This window comes from Panthera uncia, chromosome D2 (genome assembly GCF_023721935.1).
Source record: "Panthera uncia isolate 11264 chromosome D2, Puncia_PCG_1.0, whole genome shotgun sequence".
NCBI lineage: Eukaryota > Metazoa > Chordata > Mammalia > Carnivora > Felidae > Panthera > Panthera uncia.
Window position 1 is genome coordinate 52323010 of NC_064818.1, and position 26626 is coordinate 52349635.

The following is a 26626-nucleotide window of genomic DNA, read 5'->3' on the forward strand; positions in this document are numbered from 1 at the left end:
TAGGCAGTCAATGAGAGATACTGATAAAACAGTTAGTTAATGTGCTGTAGAAAGAAAAGAAACTTCTGCTGCCTGGTAGTTTCCCAACATGGGTGGGAAATTCTTCTGTCTTTCAGTGTTGCTAGATAATACTATAAGCACAGATGATGTATTTATAATACTCTTTATCATGGTATTATTTATGGTGGTAAAAAATTATAAACAACATTAACTACTAGAGAGCCATTAAAATCAAATATTAGAAAGCTAGTTTTAGAGCTGGGGAAATGTGCACTGGAGAGTAAGTTTTTTTAAAAGGTTAGAAAAAAGTATGTGGCCCTGCTAGGAATTTACCCAGGGGATACAGGAGTGCTGATGCATAGGGGCACATGTACCCCAATGTTTACAGCGGTGCTTTCAACAATAGCCAAATTACAGAAAGAGCCTAAATGTCCATCAACTGACGAATGGATAAAGACGTGATTTATATATACAATGGAATACTACTTGGCAATGAGGAAGAATGAAATCTGGCCATGTGCAGCAATGTGGATGGAACTTATGCTAAGTGAAATAAGTCAGTCAGAGAAAGACACATACCATATGTTTTCACTCATTTGTAGATCTTGAGACACTTAACAGAAGACCATGGGGGAGGGGAAGGGGAAAAAAAAGTTACAGAGAGGGAGGGGGGTAAACCGTAAGAGACTCTTAAATACTGAGAACAAACTGAGGGTTGATGGGGGGTGGGGGAGAGGGGAAAGTAGGTGATGGACACTGAGGAGGGCACTTGTTGGGATGAGCACTGCGTGTTGTATGGAAACCAATCTGACAATAAATTATATTAAAAAAAGAAAAAGAGAGAAAAAAGTATGTGCCCTAACTTGGTAAATACTGTATTTATAGAAAAAAAAAAAAATCAAATGCTGCAACAAAACTATTAGGAGAGATTGGGTATGGGATTATTGATTATTTTAATTTTCCTCTTTATGCTTCTCTAAATTTTCAGTACTTTCACAGTGAGCTCATATTTCTTTGAAAATCCAAGTGCAGAAGTTATTTTTTATTAATAAGAATTGTGAGGGTTTTTTTTCTGCTATGAAGCTTTTCAGTCCAGTAAACTGTTTTATCTGAATATGGTTTAAATAACAATTGAGGCTTATGATTTTATCTTTTTTTTTTTTAAGTACTGACTTAGAAATAACATGCTTCATTGATTTTGTGAACTCATCTTTTTCATTGTAGTATTGAGGACAGGCCAGACACATTTGTTGCAAGATTGATTTCTTACTCTGAAAACCAATAACAGATAATGAGAAAGAATCACCAATTACCTAACCTTTCTGTAAACCCATTACTTCCCTGTTGAAAAGCAATTTTCAACTCTGCCTGAGATTAGTGTCTTTAAGCCAACTCTAAATCTTTCGCAAAAAGAAATTAACATCCTTCCTCTGCTGTCTTACTTTATAATTGGTATTGTACCACTCAAAGTCTGTTAAATGTGCAGTTGATAAATCAAATGCTTAACTTAAAAAAATAAAGGGACTGTCTACAAAATTAATCAAATCAAAGAAAAATGGATAAAGTAGATACCATAAAAATTTTTTCTACTTTCTTCCCTAATTTTAATTTGAAGTAACTTTTCAAAAACAATATTTTAGTATTTATTGGAAAAAAATCTGAACAGCTCAGATGCTGAACTGAGCTTGTGTCCGTAAGAAGACTGAGATTTTGTTTTCTGGATGAATTTTTCAGTTATCATTTTGGTATATTTTAAAAACACTTTACTTGTACAGTAGAAAATAGTTTTAAAAAAACAAAATGCAATCTGTAAGCACTTACTAGTTTGGTATATACTGGACAGATACGCAAACATATGCCTACATTTGTAAAATTATTTTTCCTCCTAATAGGATCATATTTCGTTGTTCCCAACTTGGCAATTTTTTCCCCGAAATTTATCGTGAAAAATTTTCAATGTCGGTATGTGTAAATTTGCCTCACTCTATTTTTTTGCAAGAATTCCTGTCAGGTAAAATCCTGGAAGTGGTATTGTTAGGACAAAGGATGTGCTGTTTAAGTTTTGGTTTGCCTTCCCAGAAAGCTGTGCCCGCTTCACCAACACTCAGAGAGTGAGAAGGAAAGGTGAGTTCCAGAAGCAGAGCTCTTGGCAGCTACTCTGGAAGGTTTACCTTGGTTCAAAAACAAACAAATGTTAAGTGACCATCAAAATCTAACACAAGTTCTATGCTCTATTTTCCGTTGAAGTCACATTCCTGTAAGGCATAATCCTGCTATTAAACAATAAAAATTCAACTGAATAAATTGGAAGATCTCAGTGGTTTTATTAAGCTACTGGTTTGTGAGTGGGCAGCATCCCACATATCAAGTACAGCAGAACTCCTGGGAAGAGTTGTACAAAACCCAATGCTTTTATAGGAAGCTGGGTGAGGCATGGGGGTTATTAGTAAAAGAAAAGAAGGATTGTTTCAGGCAAGGTCACCTTCCCTTGGGGGAAAGGGCGGGGGTCTTATTAGGTGGATTACTTCATGTTTGGGGGGGGGGGGGGGGGGGGGGCCCCCCCACCCATGATTTAAGGGGGGGGGGGGGGGGGGGGGTGATGACCAGAAAATTCCAGATTGATTGGCTTAAAATCCCATTCCTAGAGAGGTTGAAAGTGCAATTAAATCTTGGTTTGCTCTCCTGGGGGAAGTGACTCCACCTTGGGCCTATGGCTTTTTTTTTTTTTTTAACAGACCCAGCAGGAAATCAGGGGACTCCATCTTCCCTGCAAAAGATCCCTCAGAATGCTGAGGGTAACAGAGGGCTGACCTTTGAAGTCAGAACTGAATTTTAGTTCCATCTCCATATCAGTTGCAGAGTGTCTTCAGATAAATTGCTTGACATCTCTGACTTTTGTTTTGTCACCTATGAATAGGGATAATCACACTTGTCTTACAACCTTCTTTGTAAGAATTAAATGAGTTTCTTGATGCAAAGGGCTAATAAATGGTAGAGAGGAAGAGGTAGGTGATAGGTATTGCTAAGAAAAGGGCATCCTAGAGGATAAAGTTTTAAAAACTTTTGCAAAAATCCTTGATTAGGGGTGCCTAGGGGATTCAGTCAGTTATGCGTCCAACTCTTGATCTCATCGTTGGTGAGTTCGAGCCCCTCAGTGTGGAGCCTGCTTGGGATTCTCTCTCTCTCTCTCTCTCTCTCTCTCTCTCTCTGCCCCTCCCCTGCTTGAGTTCTCTCCCTCTCTCTCTCCCTCTCTCTGTCTCAAAATAAATAAATAAACTTTAAAGTAAAGGAAAACACTTGATGAAATTGCTAACATTCTAGTTAATATATGCTATGTAATACTATACCTTCTTCACCCCACCCACCATTGCCCTCCTCCCCCACCAGCACTATATTATTGTTTATCTGTCTCCTGTCCTACAGTATTGTGTGTAAACAAAGATCTTTTCTTGTTCACTAAATCCCAACATCAATGTAGCCTGAAACAATCTTGCACATAGTAGGCACTGAATAATGAATGAATGAAATTTCTACTTAAGCCTTTCTTAAACCCATTCAGATGTATTAAGGCCTGCCCTTGGACACAGATCGCCCCCAAGGTAACTCAGGCTTGGCTGGGAGTAATGCAGAGTACTGGGCCAGGAGCCAGAATCTTCTGATGCCCGCTCAGCTTTTGCCTGTTCCAGGGCTGACCATTCACAAACTGGATTCTTGGGCAAGGCACATAATGCCTGCCTGTCGTGACATCCTTACATTATGCTAGAGATTATATGAGATTCATTGGTAGACCAAGAAAGACCAAATGCCTTTAGTTTTAATTAGACCAAAAAGCAAAAAGAAAAATAAATCGGAAATGGCAGGTTTTGCTGAGCTCAAGTCCAAGCCCACAGAAGTACTTTCCGGGCAAGTACGAACCCTGGGGCAGGGGGTAGGTTTCTGGGGGAGGGAGTTCCCCAATGACACTATACCCCAGAGCACTGGGGGAACAATTATCCAGAAAAAATGCTCATCAAGTTTAGAGGCTTTTCTGTGTTTTTCTGGACTGCACAATTTGTAGACAGCCCCCGGGAATAGCAGCTTATAATCAAAATCAGGGACTTTCTGATTACCAGAAAGGAAGCAAGAAACGAGAGGACTCTGGGGATGGCAGGGTGGATGCCTCTCAGAACAGCATCCCTTAAGGGAAGACATGGCCCAGATTTCCCTCTCTCGAGGCAGGCTGATTGCTTATATCCAACTGGAGACCCCAAAGTCTAGGATGATATATTTTTATGTATGTGTTTTGATCCTCCCACTACCCACATGGTTTCTTCATAGAGTCCCAGCAACAAAGCAGACTAAACTTCCCTGGACACTACCTAACCTCACGAACACCTTAAGCCCTGTTCTCCCATTGAGAATCACTGAGTGTGGCAAGTTCTGAAGGGACTGTAATTCCCACGTAAATGATATATAGACAGCAAGCTTGAGGAAAGCTACTGTGTCCTGTGATAGTATTGTCCCCTTGTGGGAATTATTAAAGGCTCTGAGAAGTATTGCAGTTAAAATAGTGGTGGTGTGGGGGAAGGAATCTTGTTTAACTTTGTTTAACCCAATATGTCTCTAAATTATTAACCAAGAAACCATGCTCTGCATAAAAATCACTGTAATAGTCTTTGGAAAATGCTTAAAGCATAGGAACATTCTTTTGAACTTATAAGAAGGAAAGGAAAGGGCACTTGTAAGTTTCTGGGTGCTATATTCTAATGTAGTTGTAGTGATTGAAGTGATGGTTCCAGACTGACCAAGGGGAGAACTACTTGCACTCTAAGGTCAAATCCTTACCTTTGTAGTTTGAACAGTTTATTTGATCAGATCATTCCAAAGAACAAGCACTAGAAGTTGATTTATATTAATATCACTCTAGATGCGTCTAAAAACCAGAATGTCAGTATGGCATTCTGTTGTTCCAAGAGATCATATGCTGAGCGATCAGCACATGACCTCTAAAGTCCCATAGACCCTGATTCAAATCTCTGCTCCTGGCTTATTTCTTACGTGACCTCTCATGTGAGCCTCACGTAATAATACTATCGACTCCCTGAATTAATTGATATGAAATGTTTAGTTCAGGAAGCTAATATCGAGCAGGGAATCAGAATTTGAAGATACTGGGTCTCGTGGTAAATATTTCCAAGTTGGGACTGTGTCCAGAGATACAGCCCTATTCTATAGAATAGCAAGTAACTGAAGAACATAGAGCTACGAGCAAACGTTGACTGTGAATTAGGTACGTAATTTTATTCACCATGAACTTTCTAAAATTTTTTTCACAAGAGAAGGACTGTAGCATCCAGGGGGCTTTATGAATTTTGCTCCACAATTAATAAGGAAGCATCAAGGGTCATGGAGCCCTGGGTTTTTCATCCATTGTAGAGTTGTCCATCTTGCAGACGATTGGCAGGGGGGTAGTGTGAGGATGACTTAGAGCTGGGAGCTGGGGCCATGTGGCATGTGAAAGGCAAGGAGGTTATACGGAGAGCTCAGCAAGAATGAGAAAAAGTGGAAAGTTTCTAACAGCTGCTAAAAGTGTGGAAATTGTGGGACAGAAAATTATGTCCCAAGATTTCTGGGATGTGTCTTCATGGGGCATGATGTAAAATCCCTGAGTACTTCTGCTTTAAGGAAACCTACACGAAAGGTCTACATTATGTTTCTAGGATTCTAATGTCAGATTTGTGTTTCCTTTGAGTGTGATGTTATGTTTATACTGAGACACCTGGGGCCATGGCATTTATTGGGGTTACAATGACCAGGCGTCTTTTTCTTCTTTCATTCAATTTTTTTAGGTCTCCTTTATTGCTCTTTCTCACCAGCCAGCAGACTCTATTCATCAGAGCATGTGATTCCTATCTCAAGATATATTGCATTTATAATATATTATCTTACATCATTTGTGTAGTTTATTAAATTTTCTCTTACATATTAGATAAGTGATTTCACAAGATATAGGCACTCCTTTTCTTTCACAGAGTGTTATATTTTGAAATCATGTTTCAGAGTTGGTTACTTCTGGGAAAACTTCCCATATATGGCTAATTCCACTGTACATAAATTATCAATATCCAGAAGCTGCTGTCTGCTTGTCATCAGGCCACATTCTGACTCAATTTTCAGGAAATCCAGTTCTTTCTAAAGCATTCAGAAAGTTGGAGAGCAAAGCCATGTGGGCCATGTAGATTTGGACACTTGCTGTATTTTTTTTTTAATTTTTTTTTTTAACGTTTATTTATTTTTGAGACAGAGAGAGACAGAGCATGAATGGGGGAGGGTCAGAGAGAGAGGGAGACACAGAATCCGAAACAGGCTCCAGGCTCTGAGCAGTCAGCACAGAGCCTGACGCGGGGCTTGAACTCACGGACCGCGAGATCACGACCTGAGCCGAAGTCGGACGCTTAACCGACTGAGCCACCCAAGCGCCCCAAGACACTTGCTGTATTTTAATTAATTTCAAATAAGAGCTTAGAGAGAACCAAATATAATTTGGTATCCCTTACTTTCCACTGTAGTTGATTTTTGGTAGGTTGGTCCAAAAGATGGATAAAAATGGCTACAATAAATCATTGTATTCCTTAGTCACCCGTTTGCCTTTTAGAATCAAAGAGAAACAATAATTTGGATACTACAGTTTTTATACAGAAGACAAGACAGAAAGTTCTGACTGGAATATATTCAAAATAGGATCAGGAGATCAGTGGAGAGCAGTGTAGTTCAAACTTTAAAGTTTTCTCCTCACAATTTTTGTTAGATTGTCACTGAGAGCACTCTTGCAAAAGGGGAGCAACTTAATTAAATAGCAAGTATCACCAAGAACTTTTCCTGAGCTATGCTTCAGAGGTGGTGGCTGAGCTGCATGGGACAGGATGGGTCAAGAGAAGAATGGCAGAGCCCAGACCATCAACAGAGATGCCCTGTCAGCGAGGTGGTCTACAAACTAGGAGCTCCCAGGGCAGAACTGGTTTATGTCTTTCTCTCCCACATCATTACAGATTTATTAATTTGGGCAGACGGTATGGCCTACTTTTGGATCAGAAGATATGGTCACCATACTTACAGAGGAAAGTACACTGCCCTTCCCAGAAGGTACACAATGAAGGGAAGGCTAGAGAAGATGTGGACTTTAAGAGAGAAGGGAAGTTTTATTAGTTTGTTTTTAAGGGTAAAGGAAACTGAACACTTGTGTAAGCAAAAAAGAATCCGTGGAAAGAAAGGGACTGATGGTGGACATAACCACAGAGGCAAGTTGAATAAACTTAGTCACAAACCTAGGTGGGACTTGGGGAGGAGGAAGTGCACACCTTTCTCAGAGAAGGAGGAGAAACGTAAGAAATAGGGCCATTTGAATTCACAGAAGTAGTCCCTGACACTTGGCAGTTATCATAGTGTATAAACATGTAGTAGGTATCAAACATGATAGCTATGCTTGTGGTGAGCACAGCATAGTATTCAAACTTGTCAAATCATTGTGTTTTACACCTGAAACTAATGTAACATTGTGTGTCAACTACACTCAAAAAAAATTTTTTTAAGAAATAAATAAATATAAGGAAAATACAGGTGGGTTTGGGAGTGTCAGAAGATAGAACAGCTCTACTGCAGAGGTAAAGAGGACAGTGAGTTATTTAGGAAAAAAATTTAGAAATTCATGTCAAGTCTGAAACTGCCCTGAGAGCCCAGCTGAAGTTAGATAACATAAATTAGCAAGCATCCCATCACCAAGTAACATCAATGTCATTGTCATCATATAGCAACCCAGAAGCCAATTATGCATGGTTGAGTTTGCCAAACATTGAGGATTGGGAAGTAAGTACGTGGTGGAAAGTCAAGGTGACTCGGGAGGGCATCTTGGGTGTTGTGGGTGCCATGTTAAAACTCTAAGGATGCACCCAGACTAAGGCCAGGAACTGGAAGTCTGCCAAAGACAAAGAAGGTTTAGTAGAAAGGGCAGAAGGGAAAAGCAGTCAGATTCAAGGCCAAGGACTTCAGGGTTCAGTACTACAGGGATGGAGCACTTTGGAGTGATGATTCCAAGGCTGTCAACAATAGAGATTTTAAAAAGAGTCAAGGATGCTAAGGTTTGAATGTTGACGAAGCCTTCCTTTTTCACTTTTTTTTTCAACTTTGTTTATTTTGAGAGAGAGAGAGTAGGGGAGGGGCAGAGAGAGAGGCAGAGAGAGAATCACAAGCAGGCTCTGCATTGCCAGTGCAGAGCCCAACTCAGGGCTTGAACTCACAAACCATGAGATCATGACATGAGGCAAAATCCAGAGTCACTTAACTGACTGAGCCACCCAGGCGCCTGGACAAAGTCCTCCTCATGAACTTTACCATTGTCCAGTGTCCAAGCCAGATGACCGTCGGCAATGAGGAATGCCATGCCATCTGAAGGGCTTTATTCTGCCAAAGGGCCAATAAGCCTGTTTTAAGAAATCAGGAATGTAAGAAAGATTCTGGGGAAATAAAATGTGGTCCCCTCATGAACCACTATAAGAAGCATGAAGAGGAGCTGGCCAGGAAGGGACCTCTGGGAAGGAAAAGGTGTGACTGGATGAGGAGTAGGAGCAGTTTGGCCCGCACGCAGATCAACGTTTCCTGAGGGGCTCCCAGCAGCTCTGGTCTACACAGAGTGGCTTAGTAGGTGTGATATGTAAAATGTGACTCTGGGGAAGCACTGGATCAAGCAATGTAAATGGATTTCTTTACTGCAAGACCCCTTAAAGCCTTTAACAGTATACCTGTGTGCCTCGTGTTTCCAGGAAGAGGATTTGTGACATGAATACATGATATTTCCCCAACTTAGCCACAAAACTGATCATACTTGGGACATTCTGTTCTAGTGCTCATCATAGGTTTTTGAATAGCTTTTTAAATGGGTGGATGGATGGATGGATGGTTGGTTAAGTAGATGAATGAATGAATGAATGAATGACTTGTAGGCAGGAAATTAAGAGACAGATAGGGAGGGGCGCCTGGGTGGCTCAGTCGGTTGAACGTCTGACTTCGGCTCAGGTCACGATCTCGAGGTCTGTGAGTTCGAGCCCCGTGTCGGGCTCTGGTCTAATGGCTCAGAGCCTGGAGCCTGCTTCCGATTCTGTGTCTCCCTCTCTCTGCCCCTCCCCCATTCATGCTCTGTCTCTCTCTGTCTCAAAAATAAATAAACGTTAAAAAAATTTTAAAAAAAAAGAGGGAGAGTGGTCAAAATAAAGTGAATTTGTGCTAAGGGAATAATTTGGAGCCTATGAATGCATTTGGTTCTTATGTCTAATGCACTGGCTGCTCTCCCTCCCTCACCAGTTTCTTACTGCCACTTGTGGATACTTCCGTTATCACGGCTTCTAAGCAGAAATTTAAAAACCAGCACACCTGTGTCAGGAGCATGGGGACAAATGTGGGTTTGAAAGGCAATCTATTATTTATTTGTTCTATTTATGTAGACACATCTCCTTATTACCTATTCCTCCCTTACTTTTACAAGTGATTCTGTCCCTGCAAAGCTCCAAATGGTTCTCGGTGGAATCAGTCTTTGAGGGTGGAAGGTTGGCAGGTAGACTGAAGCTTTGAACCTTGTGTACAGAGAGTCCCCGGGGACTCCTGGGTGTTTACACACAGGGTACACATACATACATGTACATGCCTCTTCCCCTCCAGCCTTCTTTCCTCTTCCATCTCAATTCCTGTGCCCACACCCACCCTCATTTCTTTTTACTCTGGTGGTTAGCACTGGTGGATGAGGAAACAAATGGTACATTTTCCTTCCCTACTACTCTGCAAAGTGTCACAGTGAACTGATTAGAGAATGGTGTGTGAGACCAATTCCACTTCTGAAAATGGGAAACTGAGCATTTCCCCACCCCCAGGGGGCAGGAGCAAGCAGGCAGGACAGTTATCAGAAGGGTCTCCATAACAAGATAGTATAGAACTATTCACCAAGCAGAAACTTGGTTAAGAAACCTGTAAGATTTTTAGTGGCTCTCAAGTAAACATCTGTTGTAAGGATATCAACCTTGGTGTCACCACAACTTTCATTGCTTTATTTCAGAACGTCAGCCAGGCACCTCCATGGCCAATTCTAGTGCCCTCCCTTCAAGTTCAGCTGGGATCAGCAAGGAGCTGATTGATCTGCAGCCCCTCATTCAGTTCCCAGAGGAAGTCGCCAGCATCCTGATGGAGCAGGAGCAGAACATTTACCGAAGGGTCTTGCCAGTTGACTACCTTTGCTTCTTGACCCGGGACTTGGGCTCTCCAGAATGCCAGACATCCCTGCCCTGCCTCAAAGCGTCCATCTCAGCATCAATTCTTAACTCCCAGAACGGAGAACACAATGCCCTGGAAGATCTTGTGATGAGATTTAATGAGGTAAGAAACCACTTGGAGATGTGGCGATTCAATTGCTAGTAAGTGATTTTTAAACGTATTTCTCCTTTTAGGTTTGTCTGTTATTGGTGTCTCATCTACCTGTTGGTCTTGTGACTTCCATGGTGGCTGCTTTCTTTCCAAGCAATGAGATCAACAACACATTGTCACCCTCTCTGTCACTTCCCTCCAACCTGCCCTTGGCCTAACTGATCCTATCTCCACCAAGTCCATGGGCCTTCTCCCTTTGGACAACCAGTCCAAAATACTCTCTCTGGGCCCATTTTCCAATATTCCCCTCATTGTTCCTACAAGTGCTTTTAAAACCACATATCTTTGACAGTGTGATCTCTGGCCATGGATCTGTCTAGCCCACCCCTTCTTCCACTATCAGGGCTTCTAAGCAGAAATTTAAAAACCAACACACCTGGGTCAGGAGCATGGGGACAAATGTGGATTTGAGAGGCAATCAATCACCCCACTCCTGTTCCCTGCATGCCATCAAAATCCTCAGCCCCAGAAAGTCCCTCCAAAGCCTCTGAGACCTTGCCAGAACCCAGAGCTGGTGAGAACAGTTTTGACCAGAAACTGGAAATACTGGAATACTTGAGCAGAAGACACTGTGAGAGGTGTAGGGGCTGGCTGGGTGGAAAAGAGCCAATGGTTGACATGGTGTGGTCCTGGACCAAGGAAGGAAAGGCAGGTCTCCATCTAGTGCCGGGACCAGGGGATGCTGTGCTCTTAGGCTTACAGAACATTTTCTTTCCCCATATAACCCCACACCCAGAGTTTTCTGTTCTACATTTTATTTCTTTTAGGCTTAATTTCTTTTCTTTGAATGTTAAAACACAAAATTTCCATCTGCGTTTGTTGATTGGCTTAACTCCACAAATAGAGTAGTTTCTTAATTTAGTAATCCAGTAAACTACTAAAATGCTGAGGTTGCCCCTGATCTGTGTCCCATATATCTCTGATGGACAGAAGACCAGTCAGACTTTGTTACTTAAAGCCTTTCCAACTGTGGCAGCTCACCTCGCAGCCTCCACAGCCTGCCAATCATGACTCCAATGATGGTGGTAAATGTCAGTGACCGTGATAAGGCCCAGTGGATGCAGAAAGTGTTAGAGGCTGAGTCCAGGCAATTCTGTGTCCAGACATGCCCCAAACAGCATTCCTCAAAAGGAGATCTGTTATCCTCAGGAATTGCTGATACCATCTGGCATTGTCATGCTCATCATTTTACACGTACCATATATTTGCTCCTCCCAACAACCCTGGGAGACAGATACTCTCATTAGCCCCATATTACCAATGGGGACACTGGGGCACCAGGACATGAAGTCATTTGCCCAAAGTTACATAGGTGGTCGATGACAATAGTGATATCCAGAACTACATCATCAGGCTCCAGAGCCTGGGCTGTGAACCACTACACTACCTGTTCCAGGCTCACGTGGAGGGGTGGCACTTGATCCCACCCCAAAGCAAGTAAGTAGACTCTGGGAGTCTACTTGAGAGCCTGTGAACCACACTGCCCCTAAATCGCTTTTTAAAATAAATCTCCTGATGTTCTTGATTTTCCCTACTGATAAAAACAGGGTGGAAAATGGAAATTCCAGTAAATTGAGTGTTTTATTAGTAGATTTTACTGTATTTTGTGTATTGCTTTAAACTCCCAGATCTACTCTCACGGCCTTAGGACCTTATCCTTGTCCATTGTTGTTTTCGTTGTCGTTCTAATTCTACCTGAAGTTTGCTTTGCCTGAACTTTTAAAGTCTAATTTTAAATTAATTTTGGAGAAAGAAAGCTTCAGTTTCTTCCATTCACTCCCATAACCTCGGGAATCAAAGATGAATCAGTGATTTCGCTAATTCAGATTTAGTGATGATACGAAGCACAGCTGGGTTGAGGCGTGCTTTGGACTATCTCTGAAAATAGTTTAGCTAAGCAACTTCAGAACATAAACAAGATTTCTGGGAAAACACTTAAACTACTTAAGAGAACAGTCTGTTTTCAAGTATTCTCAAGCATCTATTTTCATACAAATTATGGGTATACTGATTAAAAATCAGTCCTATGTATGGTCACTACAGGCAGATGAGAAAAAACCTCCAGTAGGCAACACTGGCTAGCTAACTTCTAGTTGCTTTATATACCTTAGTGTAGAAAGAGAATTAAAAGAGAATTCTTAAATTCAGATTTTCACATGGTTAGAAGGGTCTTGCCTCCAAGGTAGTGTGGCTTTACCTTCTGTAAAGAAAAGGGAGGAAAGGAGCTAGCATTTATTTACTAGGTGCTCTGGACTGGACATTTTCACATTTTAAATCCCATTTAATCCTCATCATGGTTGTGTAAGGTGGATGTCATTATCCCTGACTCACAAAGAAAGTAAAGCTTAAATAGCAAAATAAATAATGATAGTATTGGGTTATGATTCATAGAATAAGTATTTATGAGTCCATACTGATATAAATAAATGAATAGCTAAAATAATAGGGGAGGGGTAGCTCTTAATTATAAAATAATCAATTAATAAATGTGGCAGGATGAGAAAAATAGGAAATCACCATTAGGATCCCCCAGCAATAAATTGCTACAAGCAAGAACCACTGATGAATGATAATATTACTGGGCAAAATTATGATGAGAAACAAGATACTGGCTTAGCCTAAAAGTATCTCTTCACAATGGGTGCCCAGCTAGCTCAATAGGAAGAGCACTTAACTCTTAATCTTGGGTCGTGAGTTCAATCCCCATGTTAGGTGTAGAGATTACTTAAAGAAATAACTAAATAACTAAAAATTAAAAGTATCTCTCCATAAAATATTTATTAATTTCAAAAGGGAAATAGAACAGTGGAGACACCCAGTATACACGTAACCTTAAGTAAGTGCTCCAGATCAACATGACCAGTAATAAAATATATTGACATGTAACTCTTGCTACAGTGGCTCTCCTCTCTACTTGTTAAATTATCAAGTTCAAGGGGCTCCTGGGTGTCTCAGTCGGTTAAGCATCCAACTTCGGCTCAGGGAATGATCTTGCAGTTGGTGAGTTCGAGCCACTCATCAGGCTCTGTGCTGACAGCTCAGAGCCTGGAGCCACCTTTGGATTCTGTCTCCCTCTCTTTCCACCCTCCCTGCTCATGGTCTCTCTCTCTCTCTCTCAAAAACAAATAAACATTTTTAAAAATCTTTTAAAATAATTAATTAATTAATTAACCAAGTTCAAGTTTATAGTAAAACCAGAATTGCTAATTGGGAATTTAATTACTCTTGAGTCTCCTTTCCCTTTATCCTCTCTTTCTACTTCCTTTCTAAATCTCCTGTGCATCTATTCTTTTTCTACTCTTCTTTCTGTTTCTATTTTTATCTGATTTCCTATTATCACTCATTCATTCATTCATTCATTCATTCACTTATGACTTACTTATTGAGCACCTCTTGTGCTATAGCCTTCTCTTTTTTTCATCAGTGTGGCAAACATATTCCTTTAAATAGGAAAGTGGGTGATGGGCATTGAGGAGGGCACTTGGGAGGATCACTGGGTGTTGTATGTAAGCCAATTTGACAATAAATTATATTTAAAAACATAAAGTAAAAAAAGATAAATTACCAGTATGTGATAAAAATCGACAACATTATACTTTGGTTCTGTCAAAATTGGATACACAAAATAAATGCACTGTCCTCCTTGGAAGGAAGATATATATTGCTTGAAACACTGGAGAATCTCAAAGACAGGAGAGAATATTAGCTCCATGGCAAGAGTGCTAGTCACTTAGGGGAGCAGTGAATGCGTTTATTTATGCGTTCAATTATTCAGTTAACATATTTTCAGCACTTCTCAGAAGCAGGACACCATGGTGGATAAGCACTGAGGAAAATGAGTAACAGTCTGCGGCTGCCAGAAGCTACCAGTCTTAAATTGTAGTCAGGCACGAGCACAAATCACTACCAAAAAAGGCAGAAAGTACGTGCAGTGTGAGTGGCACAGATGTGGGAGCTGGGGTGTCTAGATGGGTGATCGGAGCTTTCTCTGCTCAGCTATGGAGGTTGGGGCTGGGCCTTGAGGGATGGCTGGGATAGAGGGGGAACATCACAGGGAAGGGAGGATATTCTAGATGAGAAGACAGCCAGTTGTTGTTATGAGCAAACTCATTGTCTAGGGAGACAGCTTGCTCCTGATTGTCATTTGAACATGATCCTGAGCTAGAAGTTCCCCAAATCCTAACAATACTTTACACAATGACTTAACTGTAATGTGGGGAAAGGGGAGAAAATCCCTGATGCCTTTCGGGCAATGTTGCATAACATTTGTTCTTAGGAAAATATGGTTAAAATGCAATTCAAAGTACAATCATAAAATAACTGGAAAAATGGCTTACATGAAGGAAGGCCAGGAGATAAATCATTTAAAATCAACTTACAGGGGCGCCTGGGTGGCTCAGTCAGTTAAGCGTCATACTCTTGGTTTCGGCTCAGGTCATGATCTTGCTGTTTCATGAGTTCAAGCCCTGTGTTGGGTTCTGCACTGACAGTGTGGAGCCTGCTTGGGATTCTCTCTCTTCCTTTTTCTCTGGCCATCCCCCACTCATGCTATCTCTGTCTCTCTCAAAATAAATAAAATAAATTAAATTAAATTAAATTAAATTAAAATAATAAAATAAAATAAAATAAAATAAAATAAACTTAGACTGTGACTTGGAAGCAGTGTTTCACCCTATTCCTCTTTCTCCTGCCAACATCGAGACTGGTGCACACCAGAGTAACTTTTTAAAGACAGTCTTCTCTTTATCCTCACAAGCAAACAGAAGATGCAAGGGGTCAGCCCTCAAGCCAGTGGAAGTTGGATCTCTGGGAGAGGGGAGTAGGCTTAGTCCTGCTTTGCTTGATTTGGGAGGTAGGTTTTCATGAACCCTTTTGATCTGGACACAATCTGTAGCCATACTCTTGGTCTAAATCTCCAAGAAACCTGTGTTCTATCTTTCTCTTTTCAAGTTGAGCAACCTCACTTCCTAGCCACCCATAGTCTCTTGCTTTGACAATTTCAAATCATACTGGGGGTTTTCCCCCCATTTTCTTCCCCTATCCAGCCTCTACTCTAGCCCACATTCCTTTTGATTTTACTGGTTTTTTTTTTTTTTCATTTCTTTTAGAATAAATTCCAGAGCCATTTGTCTTTTCTAGAGGAGACAGAGAGGCATTTTTTGGTAGATAACTTCACCAAAGTGATCACATACTCTAGCACATGAGCTGAGAAGAGATGAGAAACTACTAAAGGTTGAAGACCATCTTTACTCCCTTTGGTTTCACACCTTTCTTCCCCCCTCACTCCTGAGGGCTATGGTGGAACATAGGGGTTGGTGGTATTCTGGGATCAAATTTCTGAGTCACTAGTTCTCAAACCTTATGCCTCTTCAACATGGCCCACTGCTTCCTGTCTTATTGTTCACCCATTGATGACATTGGTAGTTAGAACTCATCGTGGTCTGCATCTACAGCTAGGCCTCAGAATCTGTCAACAGAGTGAATTTTTGGCTCTATAACCACCACTGCCCACACCAGATACTCTTTTATGTAATAGATAATTGATTTCTCTGACTGGGTACTGGTTTTCAGCTCAAAAGTTTCACTTTTCCCTATGGCCTGAGAGGGCAGTTTTTGCTTGTCAAGTAGTTCTTGGCAAGAACATTTATCTGAGCTCCGCTTTTGGACCAGGTGGTCCAGGGGAAGGTCATGAGCCCAAGATTTAGCCCACAGTTATTCTGAGACCCCAGAAGACTCTGGAGGGATTCTACTTAGCTCTTTGCCCCAGGTGACATTCCCTGACCTCCTTCTGTTTGGTCATCATCAACCTATTTCTCCAGCCACACAAACTCCAGCAGTCCAAAGTGACACTCAGTTGTTACTTGATCCCTCTGTCTTGTAGGTTTCACTAGATGTCAGTTCAACAGTTTAAAGGCCCATCCCTCTATAAAGAATGCCAAGGTGCAGCTTAACTTTCTGGGAAAGAACTGCGAGAATAACCATCTGGCCAGAGTACAGTTGTTTCGGCCTGGGTCCTTTCAGCCAGAATCCTTCATAAGTGATGATCACTTTGGCATGTCCCAACATCTAAAAGTATGTTTGGTCATAGCCAAGGAAAGACCGTTTCTGCACAGTAAGGAAAATGCATGACATATGATAATGGTGGGGATTGATGGGGGAGTGTCTTCATGCCCAAGGGTATCCTTCACTTGAAATATTTTGGAAAAAATACTATTTTTTAATTTGTATATTCAATCATGTTAGAAAAAGTTCCTCTCAAAGATTCCTCTCCCCCTTTTATGCAGACAACCAAGTAAATCATCTGTTTATGGCTGCTATACAAATTTATTCCTCATATCCGAATATTCTTGGGGTGGATTGCTAATAAAGTCCCTTAAGGGTAAGGGAAATTTCAGGTCACTGTGGAAAACCAGATTTCCCTTTGGGAAAGCACATCTCCCCAGAGGCATCTCCAAAATTAGACACTATATTCATTCTCCAGAACATTTCACCATACCTTCCTGAGTTAACAGAAATAGTAGTCCAGAAATTTCTGAACCAAAAAATACAGTAGACAATTAAACCACAAAGACTCAGCTGTGTAAGGCAGTATTCTAAGAACAAGGTTATTAGTAGGAGGCTAATCTTCCTGGAGACTGGCAGCAAATTGTGCTGGGCAGTTCTTGAAATCAGCACTCCAGGATTCTACTCAGTGACTCTCAGTGAATAACAGGGCTCAGAATGAGGAGGGGCATCACAGCACATCATCAGTCAGGGTGCAACTGTAGGGTCAGCCTGCTGGGTTCTAATCCACCATTTCCAGATACATAACCTCAAGCTAACTACCTAATCCCTACCCTATCTTTAGATGAAGATAATAATAGTACCTACCTCAAATGGGTTATGTGAGTATACAGAGAGATGATATGTGTAAAGCATTGAGGACCTAAGACACAAATGGTTCAGTGTTGGTTACAAAAAAAAACAAAAACGGGCGCCTGGGTGGCTCAGTCGGTTAAGCGGCCGACTTCGGCTCAGGTCATGATCTCGCAGTCCGTGAGTTCGAGCCCTGCGTCAGGCTCTGTGCTGACAGCTCAGAGCCTGGAACCTGTTTCAGATTCTGTGTCTCCCTCTCCCTGACCCTCCCCCGTTCATGCTTCGTCTCTCTCTGTCTCGAAAATAAACATTTAAAAATATATATTTAAAAAAAAAAACAAAAACAAAACTCTAAAACTAAGATAACTGACAATAATAGTAGATCCCATTTCTTTTATAATGATCTCTCCAGTTAACAGATGAGAAAACTGAGGCACAGAGAGGCTGATTAAATGACCTTCAGTTTTTAGAGCTAGGATTTGAATCCAGATGATCTGGCTTCCAGAGCCAGTGTTCTTGGATCGTCTATCTTGTGCTATTAAATCAAAAGCTGAAGGAGCATTTTTTCCTCAACTTGGTTCTCTTACTCTGATAAAAGCCATTTTCTTTATAGGAGGACTCAAAATATTCTTTATGATTTCAGCATGTATAATGAATTTGACGTCTTTGTTGACTTTAACGCATGGGCTCACTTCCTGATATTGAAAATGTGGCATCTCTGAATTGAGAGGCTGCGGTCCTAGAGAGGGGGAAGATAATTGCATCTCGAGGTGTTTGAGAATATTGTCCCAGAAGAACATTAGGATCAGTTGTCATCTCTACAGGATCAGGCAGAAGGGGGATTTCAGGTCTTTGGCTTTTAAACTTCCTTTCCTCTCGTGCCTGAGAATGTAGGATACCAAAACAAAACAAAACAAAACAAAATTATTACTTTATTTCTTTATCTCCCTCTCTTGACCACACCTCTCTGTTGTATTTTTCTCTCACTGTCTACTTCTATTTTGCATGAAACCTATGCCCCAATAGAGATGGCTTTTGAAATTCAAAATTTTAAGTCCTGAAGTCCATGTGTACTTCCAAAGGACCAGGAAGAAGGGAAGCTATGCTCAATCTTAGGACAACAGGAGAAGTGGTGGAGGAAGGCTGCCGTGTACCTTGGAATCAGGACTTCCATGCCTGCGCTCATTCTTCAAACGTCTCATGTGATTCCCATGAACAGTGTTTTTCACTGATTAGCCAAATGAAGGCAAGGGCATCAGAATATTTTTAAAATATATACATGTTTGTAGCCTGCTCCCAGGAGTTTCTGACTCCATGGATACATGGTGAGCTCGGTGATCTGTGTTTTTCAAAAGCTGTCACCAATGGTTGAGAATCACTGCTCTACACCATGAGTCCCACTGGAATTCAAAGAGAAGAACAAAGCTGTATCCCAAAACAAACAGGGGGACAGTGATTCCTGTCTTTGGGATCATCCATTAGTGCAGAGAGTGGAGAGTTGTCCAAAGTAAATTTTAAGTAAATGTGGTGGCTTACTTGCTTGTTTTCTCTTTCCCTCCTTCCTTCCTTTCTTCTTTCTGCATTTTTTTTTCATTCTTCAGTACTCATGCTGCAGTGCAGAACTTGGTTTTGAAATATTAAATATTCAAACTATTTTGTTACTATGACTGGATATTTGTATTCTCTTAAGTTACTCTCCTTAAAGCTCCCATCATGTGTCTAGGATTTAACCAGCCCAAAATGAGAACTGCCAATTGACTGGTGGGGGCCTGTTTTATTCTGTTTAAAGCAGGCATCAAGTCAGTGCTTCAGTCCTGGGACTGATAGAAATAATAATGAATGCAATGGAAATTGACAAATAGGCAAATAAGAATTTTGACATATTTGAGACATATTGTTCTTGTTGTTGTTAATTATTATTATTCTCACAAATAGTAAAAATGACTCAGAGAAGCAGCCCTCTGTCACCTCAAGGCCCAGCGTTCTTTGCCATCAGACATATCACTTCAGTGACATTGAAACCGTAGGAAGGCCAGACATGTTTTAGTTCGAGACTAGGATTTTGAGCTTCTCTCCAGGTCTGCATTAACTGACCCTATTAGGATATTTAATTCAGCTCTTTCAAAAACCATTCTCCTAGAGATCTTTACTGCACATGTAGGAGCCAAGGAGGAATGTATTTATGCTTTGCCAAGAATCTACATTTGCGCAAGAGATTTAAACATTCATAAATCCAGTCGCTTTCTCAATGCCTCCCCTTGGCTTTTTTCATTCAACAAGATTTTATTGATATACTTATATATACTTACACTTAGATACTAGGTGCTGTTTCATGCACTGGGGAGACAGCACAGACCAAGACACACCAAGCCCCTGCCCTCACAAACTTACATTCTAACAGTGTCTAAAAGGCATCTCAAATGTGGCCAAAATAGAACTACAGTATTGACTTCTCACTCCTCCATTCATATACTACCCATTGTCTTGCCCACGCTATCTTCCCCATGTTAGCATCTACCCAGGTGCTCAAGCTAATAACTTAGGAGTCATTCCAGATTTGTTCTTTTCCCAAACCCTTAACATCCAAACTATCAGCAAGTCCCATTTGCTTTGCTTAAAAATACATCCTGGATTGGACCACTCCTTAACATGTCACCCGCCACCACTGGCCACCATTGCACTCACCTTTAGTACTACTTTCATGCTTGAATACTGTATAATCTGTTCTCCACCCAGCAGCCAGAGTGAGCGTTTATAAACATAAAGCAGATCGGGTCACTCCCTGCTAAAAATCCCCCAATGGCTTTCCCTTTGCATTTGAAATAAAATCCAAAATGCCAAGACCATGCATGCTTTTTCCCATCTTCTCCACCTTAACTTTACCTCAGCCACCCCTTTCTCTGACTCTGGTCTAGCCACATTGACCTTTATTCTGTTCCTGGACACACAGAGCTAGTTTTCTCCACACGGCCTTCATATTTGCTATTCTTTCTGCCTAAGACCCTCTTACCCTGGTCATACCACAGCTGCTGTCTTCTCTTGCTCCTGTCTCAGCTCAAAAGTCAGGAAAGCCATTGGCTTGTTTGCTTTTATCCTTAGAAACTTTTCAAACATGTTTATTGCCGTATGTCTGGGGTTTTTTTGCCAAGTGCCAGCTATATAGTAGATGCTCAATAAATATTTATGAATGCATTATGCTAGTTGATGTTGACAGTTGTTTACTGTAATACGTGCTATTTATTAGAAATACACCAAAAAAAGCAAGACATGGCCTTTCGTTTGAGGAATTTACAATCTAGTTCAAGGCATATAAAACCTAAAATATTGAATAAATATACACCAAAAAAGGGTAGTGTAAAACGTTAGCTACCATGTGAAAGATCATGCTTAGAGAAGTGCCATGGGTTAGTGGAAAGAGTATGATTCTATTGCTAAGTCTGGATTTGAGTCCAGGTCTGTCACTTACTCACTGTAGGACTCTGGGCAAGTAAGTGACAAAAACTGATTTTAGCTTCATATTTCTTACCTGTAAAATGGGATAATTTTATCTTCACATGGTTATTGGGACATTTAAGCAAGATAATGTATATAAAATCACCTAGCACAGAATACTCAATAAACTAGTGTGATTCCGTGCCACATGACAGACAAGGACGGTATGTGCCATGAGAGTGGAAGAGAGAGGGCACCAGATGCAGTGCCCTTGATGATGATCAAAGGCTTCAGAGCCTTGGAGGTTGAGAAGGCTTTTGCCAGACACAACTCTGAACATTATTATTGATGAGGTTTCAGAGGTTATGTTACATACCTCTGTCATCCACCAAATGTAGTAATCTCTCCCTTGCAGATTCTTACCCAGATTTTGCTAAAAACTTTCAAAGACAGAGTTCAGTCCATTTTAATGAGCGTGTTATGTTGATGGAGCTCACTTTGTTTTAAAATTCTTCCTTAAATCAAACTGAAATATGCCTCCTTATAAATTCCACCTGTCGTTCCCAGAAGAATAATAGAAATTATCTTCCTTTGTTTGGTTCTCTTGAGGCTGGACATTCCCCATATTGTCAAAACATAGCATTTTTCAATATCCCTCTTAAAAATGAGGCCCCCTAGTCTGTTCTGAACACTAAGACTCTCTCTTAATTAGGTCATTCTCCTGCTCTGAATGTCTACTAATTTGATTACTTTTTTTCTATAAGCTGTGTCTAATTATTAGCCCACCTGAAGGTCAACTAAAACCCCTAGACTTTTAGCATGCACATGGCCAAGTTCATCTTTTCTCTGTGCATAGGTTGTTTTGGGTGTTGTTTTCTTGCATGCATGTAATCTTTTATATTTAATTCTACTAAGTTTTATCTTTTTGGGCATTCAAGCCTGTCAAAAAATTTTTGGTTATTAATTAATTTTTTTCATACTCAGTCTTGATACGTATCTCATATGTATTTATTCAAATTATTAGTACAAATGTCAGACCAAATAAGAATTAATAGGAAGCCCTATGACACATCATTAGACTGCTCATTAGGTTGGCCTTACACATTAATCCCCTCTTTGCAGAGTGTTCTTAACTTAGATGTGAATTTTCTTAACTCTGCCATCATCTACCAGAGGTTTATTATTTTGTCTCTCAGTATAAACTTGAGATACTCTGTGAAATAACTTCCTAAAACCAAGACACATCCTTGATATACAAGTCAAATTATCCTCTCAAAAGAAAAGAAAAATGTGGTTAATTTGACAGCTAATTGAGGATGGCTAATTTTTTTCCATTTATTTAGATGATGGTCATGATGACGATGATGATGGTGGTGATGGTGATGATGATGATTATGATGGTGATGATGATGGAGATGGTGCTGACAATAGAGAAATTAATAACTAATGTAGCCATTGCTAATTGTTGCCCTGGGCACTGTGCCAAACACTTTACATACCTAATCACATTTAGCTTTCATACAGTCCTGATAGATGGGAATCATTGCCTTAAAAAAAAAAAAAAATAAGGAAACTGAGATTCAGAAAGGCTACATAAATTTCCCAATATCATGTAACTAGAAAGTGGCTAAGTCATGATGAAACTCAGGCTTTTATGACCCCAAAGCCCAAACTCTTTGTCATATTGCTTTACAAAGAGAACAATGCATCTAGTTGCACAATAAACATTTATCATGAGAGATACCATGAATAAAGAAATGGGGCAATAAAATGCTAGTCGTTTGAGGGATTTGGGGGGTAACCAAGAAAGACCAGTGCTGCACCACCCAAAGTGAGTTGTGGGGATGTCAGCATGTAACTGTAGAAAAATGGTTTAACACATATGCCGTATGTTGAGCAAACAATGATAGCGAAGGTGGGGGTCTTTTTCCATTGCAGGACTTCTTGGGTCATTTAATATGCTAATATATATTGAGACTCTCTCAGAATGCAGTATTTCACAAACATACTTGAATACTGAGTGTCTGGTACCTATTATGGAACATGCTTTGGGAAACTCTCATGTAGGAGAGGTAGGTGGGTCTGTCATACAAGGGAGAAGGTGTGTCTGGGCCCTAATGCCTCAGCCTTTCCAAAGCAGCTTAGCCACAGATCCCTCAAGAGCCAGAGAAGGAAGTACACATGTGAAATATTTAAATTACATGACAGTTAACGTACATTCTAGCCTTCCTCCTCTCCTCCCCCCTAGGATGAGGGTTCTGTGTCAGTTAGGTCTGGACAGTTCCAAGGTGGGTGAAATGAATGAATGGCAAAGTGGTGAATGGCAGGGAGGGGCTTTCAAGTGACAGAACCAGCTTGATCAAACATATTCTGGGCAAGAACATGCATGATACCAGGAAAGAAGACCCATCACGAGATGATGATGAGGAGCCTGGTGTAGGATGCTGGTGAGTGCAAAAGGGGAAAATATCTCCTGATTGTTGAGCAAAAGAAACTCGGTAGTACAGCGACTAGGTTGGTAGGAAGCCTGAAGGCAAGGAAGGGTCAAGACTGACTTCAAGCTTTCTGGGCAGGTGTTTAGAAGACATGGGGGTACCTGTGACATCATATGGGCAGTAACAAAGACCCTCCGTGGTGGTCAAGGGCACATGCTTTGATTCAGATGTACAAGGGTTCAGATTCTGTGCACAGTGGATTTGGCTGAATTACTTTGCTTCTCTGAGCCTATTTCCCTACTTACAAAAGGGAGCTAAGAGTAGTTTCCTCATGGGTTGTTGTAAAGTTTAAGATAATGAATCCTTAGCTCAGGATAGTGCCTATTTCCCTACTTACAAAAGGGAGCTAAGAGTAGTTTCCTCATGGGTTGTTGTAAAGTTTAAGATAATGAATCCTTAGCTCAGGATAGTGCTTAGCACAGTTGTAGGTGCTCAACAAATGTTATTTCTATTCTTATCACCATTGTTATCATTATCTTGTGAGGAGACACTTGATTTGAGGCATGCAGGCTTTAGGATAAGGGTAAAAAGTAAGGTCGTTAAGTGGATGCCCTCCAGGCTGTGGGAGGTGGGAACCTGGAGCTCATGTACTAAGAGACTGAAACTACAGATACAATTTGAGAATAATCCCTGTAGAAGGAATGGCTGAGCCATGAGACTTCATCTGTTTTCTAAGATGTCAAGTGTGAGAGAGATCAGACTCCAAGGATCAAGCTTTGGTAACACCCACTATTGTGGCAGATAAAAGGATCCAGGGAGAAGAAGAATGTGGACATCACATGAGAATCTGGCAGCATGGGCGATGAAGACCAAGGGGGAAGAATTTCAAAGATGAGTATCACATTATCCTGAGTCAGGGATGCTCAGGAGTGCTCTGTAGAGAGTCCACGATGGTGAGCAGATCACAGAATGGCGTGGCATTATTAGCCTGTCCCCTAAACTGGGCACACCTGAAGTGTAGTCTGAGGCCAGATTTGCAGAAGTATTTCTACAGACCAGAGCAGAGAGGAAATAAAACTGTTGTTGTACAAGCAACAGTGGAAGGCTGTGTGTTTTGCCAAGATGGAAGACTTCTAGGTACTTTTCAGTATTTGAAGAGTTACCACGAACATGGTTGACTTATTTTTTGTGACTTTAGCAGGCAGAACTGAGTCATCACCTCATCTCAGCTGTAGAGCAGACTGCCTCTGAGGTAGTGAGGCTCTTATAACTGGAGAAGTTTCACACAGAGCCTGGCTGATTGGCTGCAAAGCTGGGAAGAAAGTCTTGGTTTGGGTTGGAAGGTTGACCTAGATCAAACAATGGCCTAGGGGCCAAATCCATTCCACCGCCTGTTTTTATAGAGTTTATGAGCTAAGAATTTTTTTTTTACATTTTTAAAATAATTTTTAAAAATCAAAAGAAGAATAATATTTTGTGAAGTAACATTAGATGAAAATGGTATGCAATTCAAATTTCATTGTCCCTAAATAAAATGTTACTGGAACCCAGCCATACTCATTAGTTTACATATTGTCTGTGGCTGCTTTGGCACTGTAATGGCAAGGATTGAGTAGTTGCAGCAAGATTGAATGGCTCACAGAGCCTAAAATATTTATCATCAGGTCCTTTACAGAACAAGTTTGCCAAAAGATTTGAGATCATTCAGTGGCCTCTTTTCAACTGGGAGATTCTGTGAGGGAGAAAGTTTTGCCTTAGATTTGGCTGGGAGGTCATGGGTCACTTGGAGACCATCATAGCAATAGCCTGCAGGGGTGGAAAACCAGGGGACAGTGGTGAGAAAATGTAGATAATACATTGGGAATACTTGCTTCAAGAAGTCTGACAGAAAACAAAGGTACACCTTGGCTGATGGCTCATCAGGTCAGCACAGAACAGGGAAGGTGTTTCTGGGGGGATAGGAAGACATGTATAAGTTTGTGTCAGAATAGAGACGTAAAAACTCTTCCTGTGCTTGATGAACCTACTGGTATTCTTAGTATCTGCTTTATTTTATGGCACAGTTAAATATATCTGTTGTCATATCTCTCAGCAAGAGGGGATTTTCTAAATGTTCTTGTTTATAAATGCGCAGAAAATTTTTGCACAGAGAGTCATGCTTTTGTTGGCCAAAGAAAGTGAACACTTGCTGATTTTCTGGCAATCCTAACAAAAATACTGAAGTGTATTTATACTCTGGGGGCCAGAATGAATTTCAAAATGACAGTGCTCAGATACCTAATCAGCCTAGCTTTCCTCTTTTGCCTCCACTGAGTTTAACAACTTTGTCAAATCCCTTCCTGTGAAATCCACTTCTGCAAGTGAGTTGAAACTAATTCTCTCTACTGCAGAATAAACACAAAGCGGGCTTCCCTACTAGGGTTTCAAAAGCTTGGTCCCCCACCAATGGATGAGATAAGCAGACTAATCCATGGAAAGTGTGGTATGAAACTATCTTTTTTTCAAAGCACATTTTTTATTGCTTATTACACTGTGATTTCCTTATTAACATCTCATAACAGTTATAAAAAATGTTTACCTCACACTGTTTTGAAGCATAATGTTATTCCAGCAGAATTTCAAACCAGACACAGGGACTTAGTTACCGTTCTTATTCCAAACAAGGCGAGACACCTATTGTGTAGTCTAATGTCAGTAACTGTTATCTATGCCAATGAGGGATATTCTGCGAATAAAAACCCACGCAGAACCAAAATCTTACTTTGGATAGTAGGGTTGCATCTTTTCCCAGAGGAATTATGTGACACCTGTGAACAAAGGTGGCATTCATCCATTTGGTTTTCACATTCGTTCCTTGTCCCTGTGACAATACCAAGAGGTAGCTGTCTGCTCTTCATTCTTTAGGAGCTCCTTGTTGCCAAGCATATAGAGTGCAGACATCTTAGCCACATACAAGGGGCCCTACAACCTACCTGTCCAGTTTTCTCCCCCATTGATCCATTCCTACATGCCCCTTTCACATTTGTCAGCCTGGACGACCTACTGTTGCACTCTGTGGGAGGTTACAGAGACACTGCACAGTTCCAGAGGACATCATTCACTTCGTGCACAAAATGGCAGCTTGGATGAGAGCATTGGCCTTGAGACTGGAATTAGAATCCCCGTTCCACCGCTTACTGTCTGTGTGAACCCAGGCAACTTTCTTTTTTTTAATTTTTTTAATGTTTGTTTATTTTTGAGGGAGAGAGAACGTGAGCAGGAGAGGGGCAAAGAAAGAGGGAGACACAGAATATGAAGCAGGCTCCAGGCTTGGAGCTGTCAGCATAGAGCCTGATGCGGGGCTTGAACTCATGAACTGAGAGATCATGACCTGAGCTGAAGTCAGACGCTTAACCGACTGTGCCACCCAGGTGCCTTTCTTTCTTTCTTTCTTTCTTTCTTTCTTTCTTTCTTTCTTTCTT

At 40.9% G+C, this 26626-nt stretch overlaps 1 protein-coding gene across 2 annotated transcripts in view; it reads left to right on the plus strand.

Moving 5' to 3' along the window:
• The window catches only part of PLCE1 (phospholipase C epsilon 1), a 321900-nt gene that overhangs the window by 164160 nt on the left and 131114 nt on the right, over positions 1–26626 (plus strand). For both annotated transcript variants that reach the window (XM_049646407.1, XM_049646408.1), the window contains exon 4: positions 10079–10395. In XM_049646407.1, coding sequence (XP_049502364.1) covers positions 10079–10395 — 317 coding nt within the window. The remainder of the gene's footprint in view (positions 1–10078; positions 10396–26626) is intronic.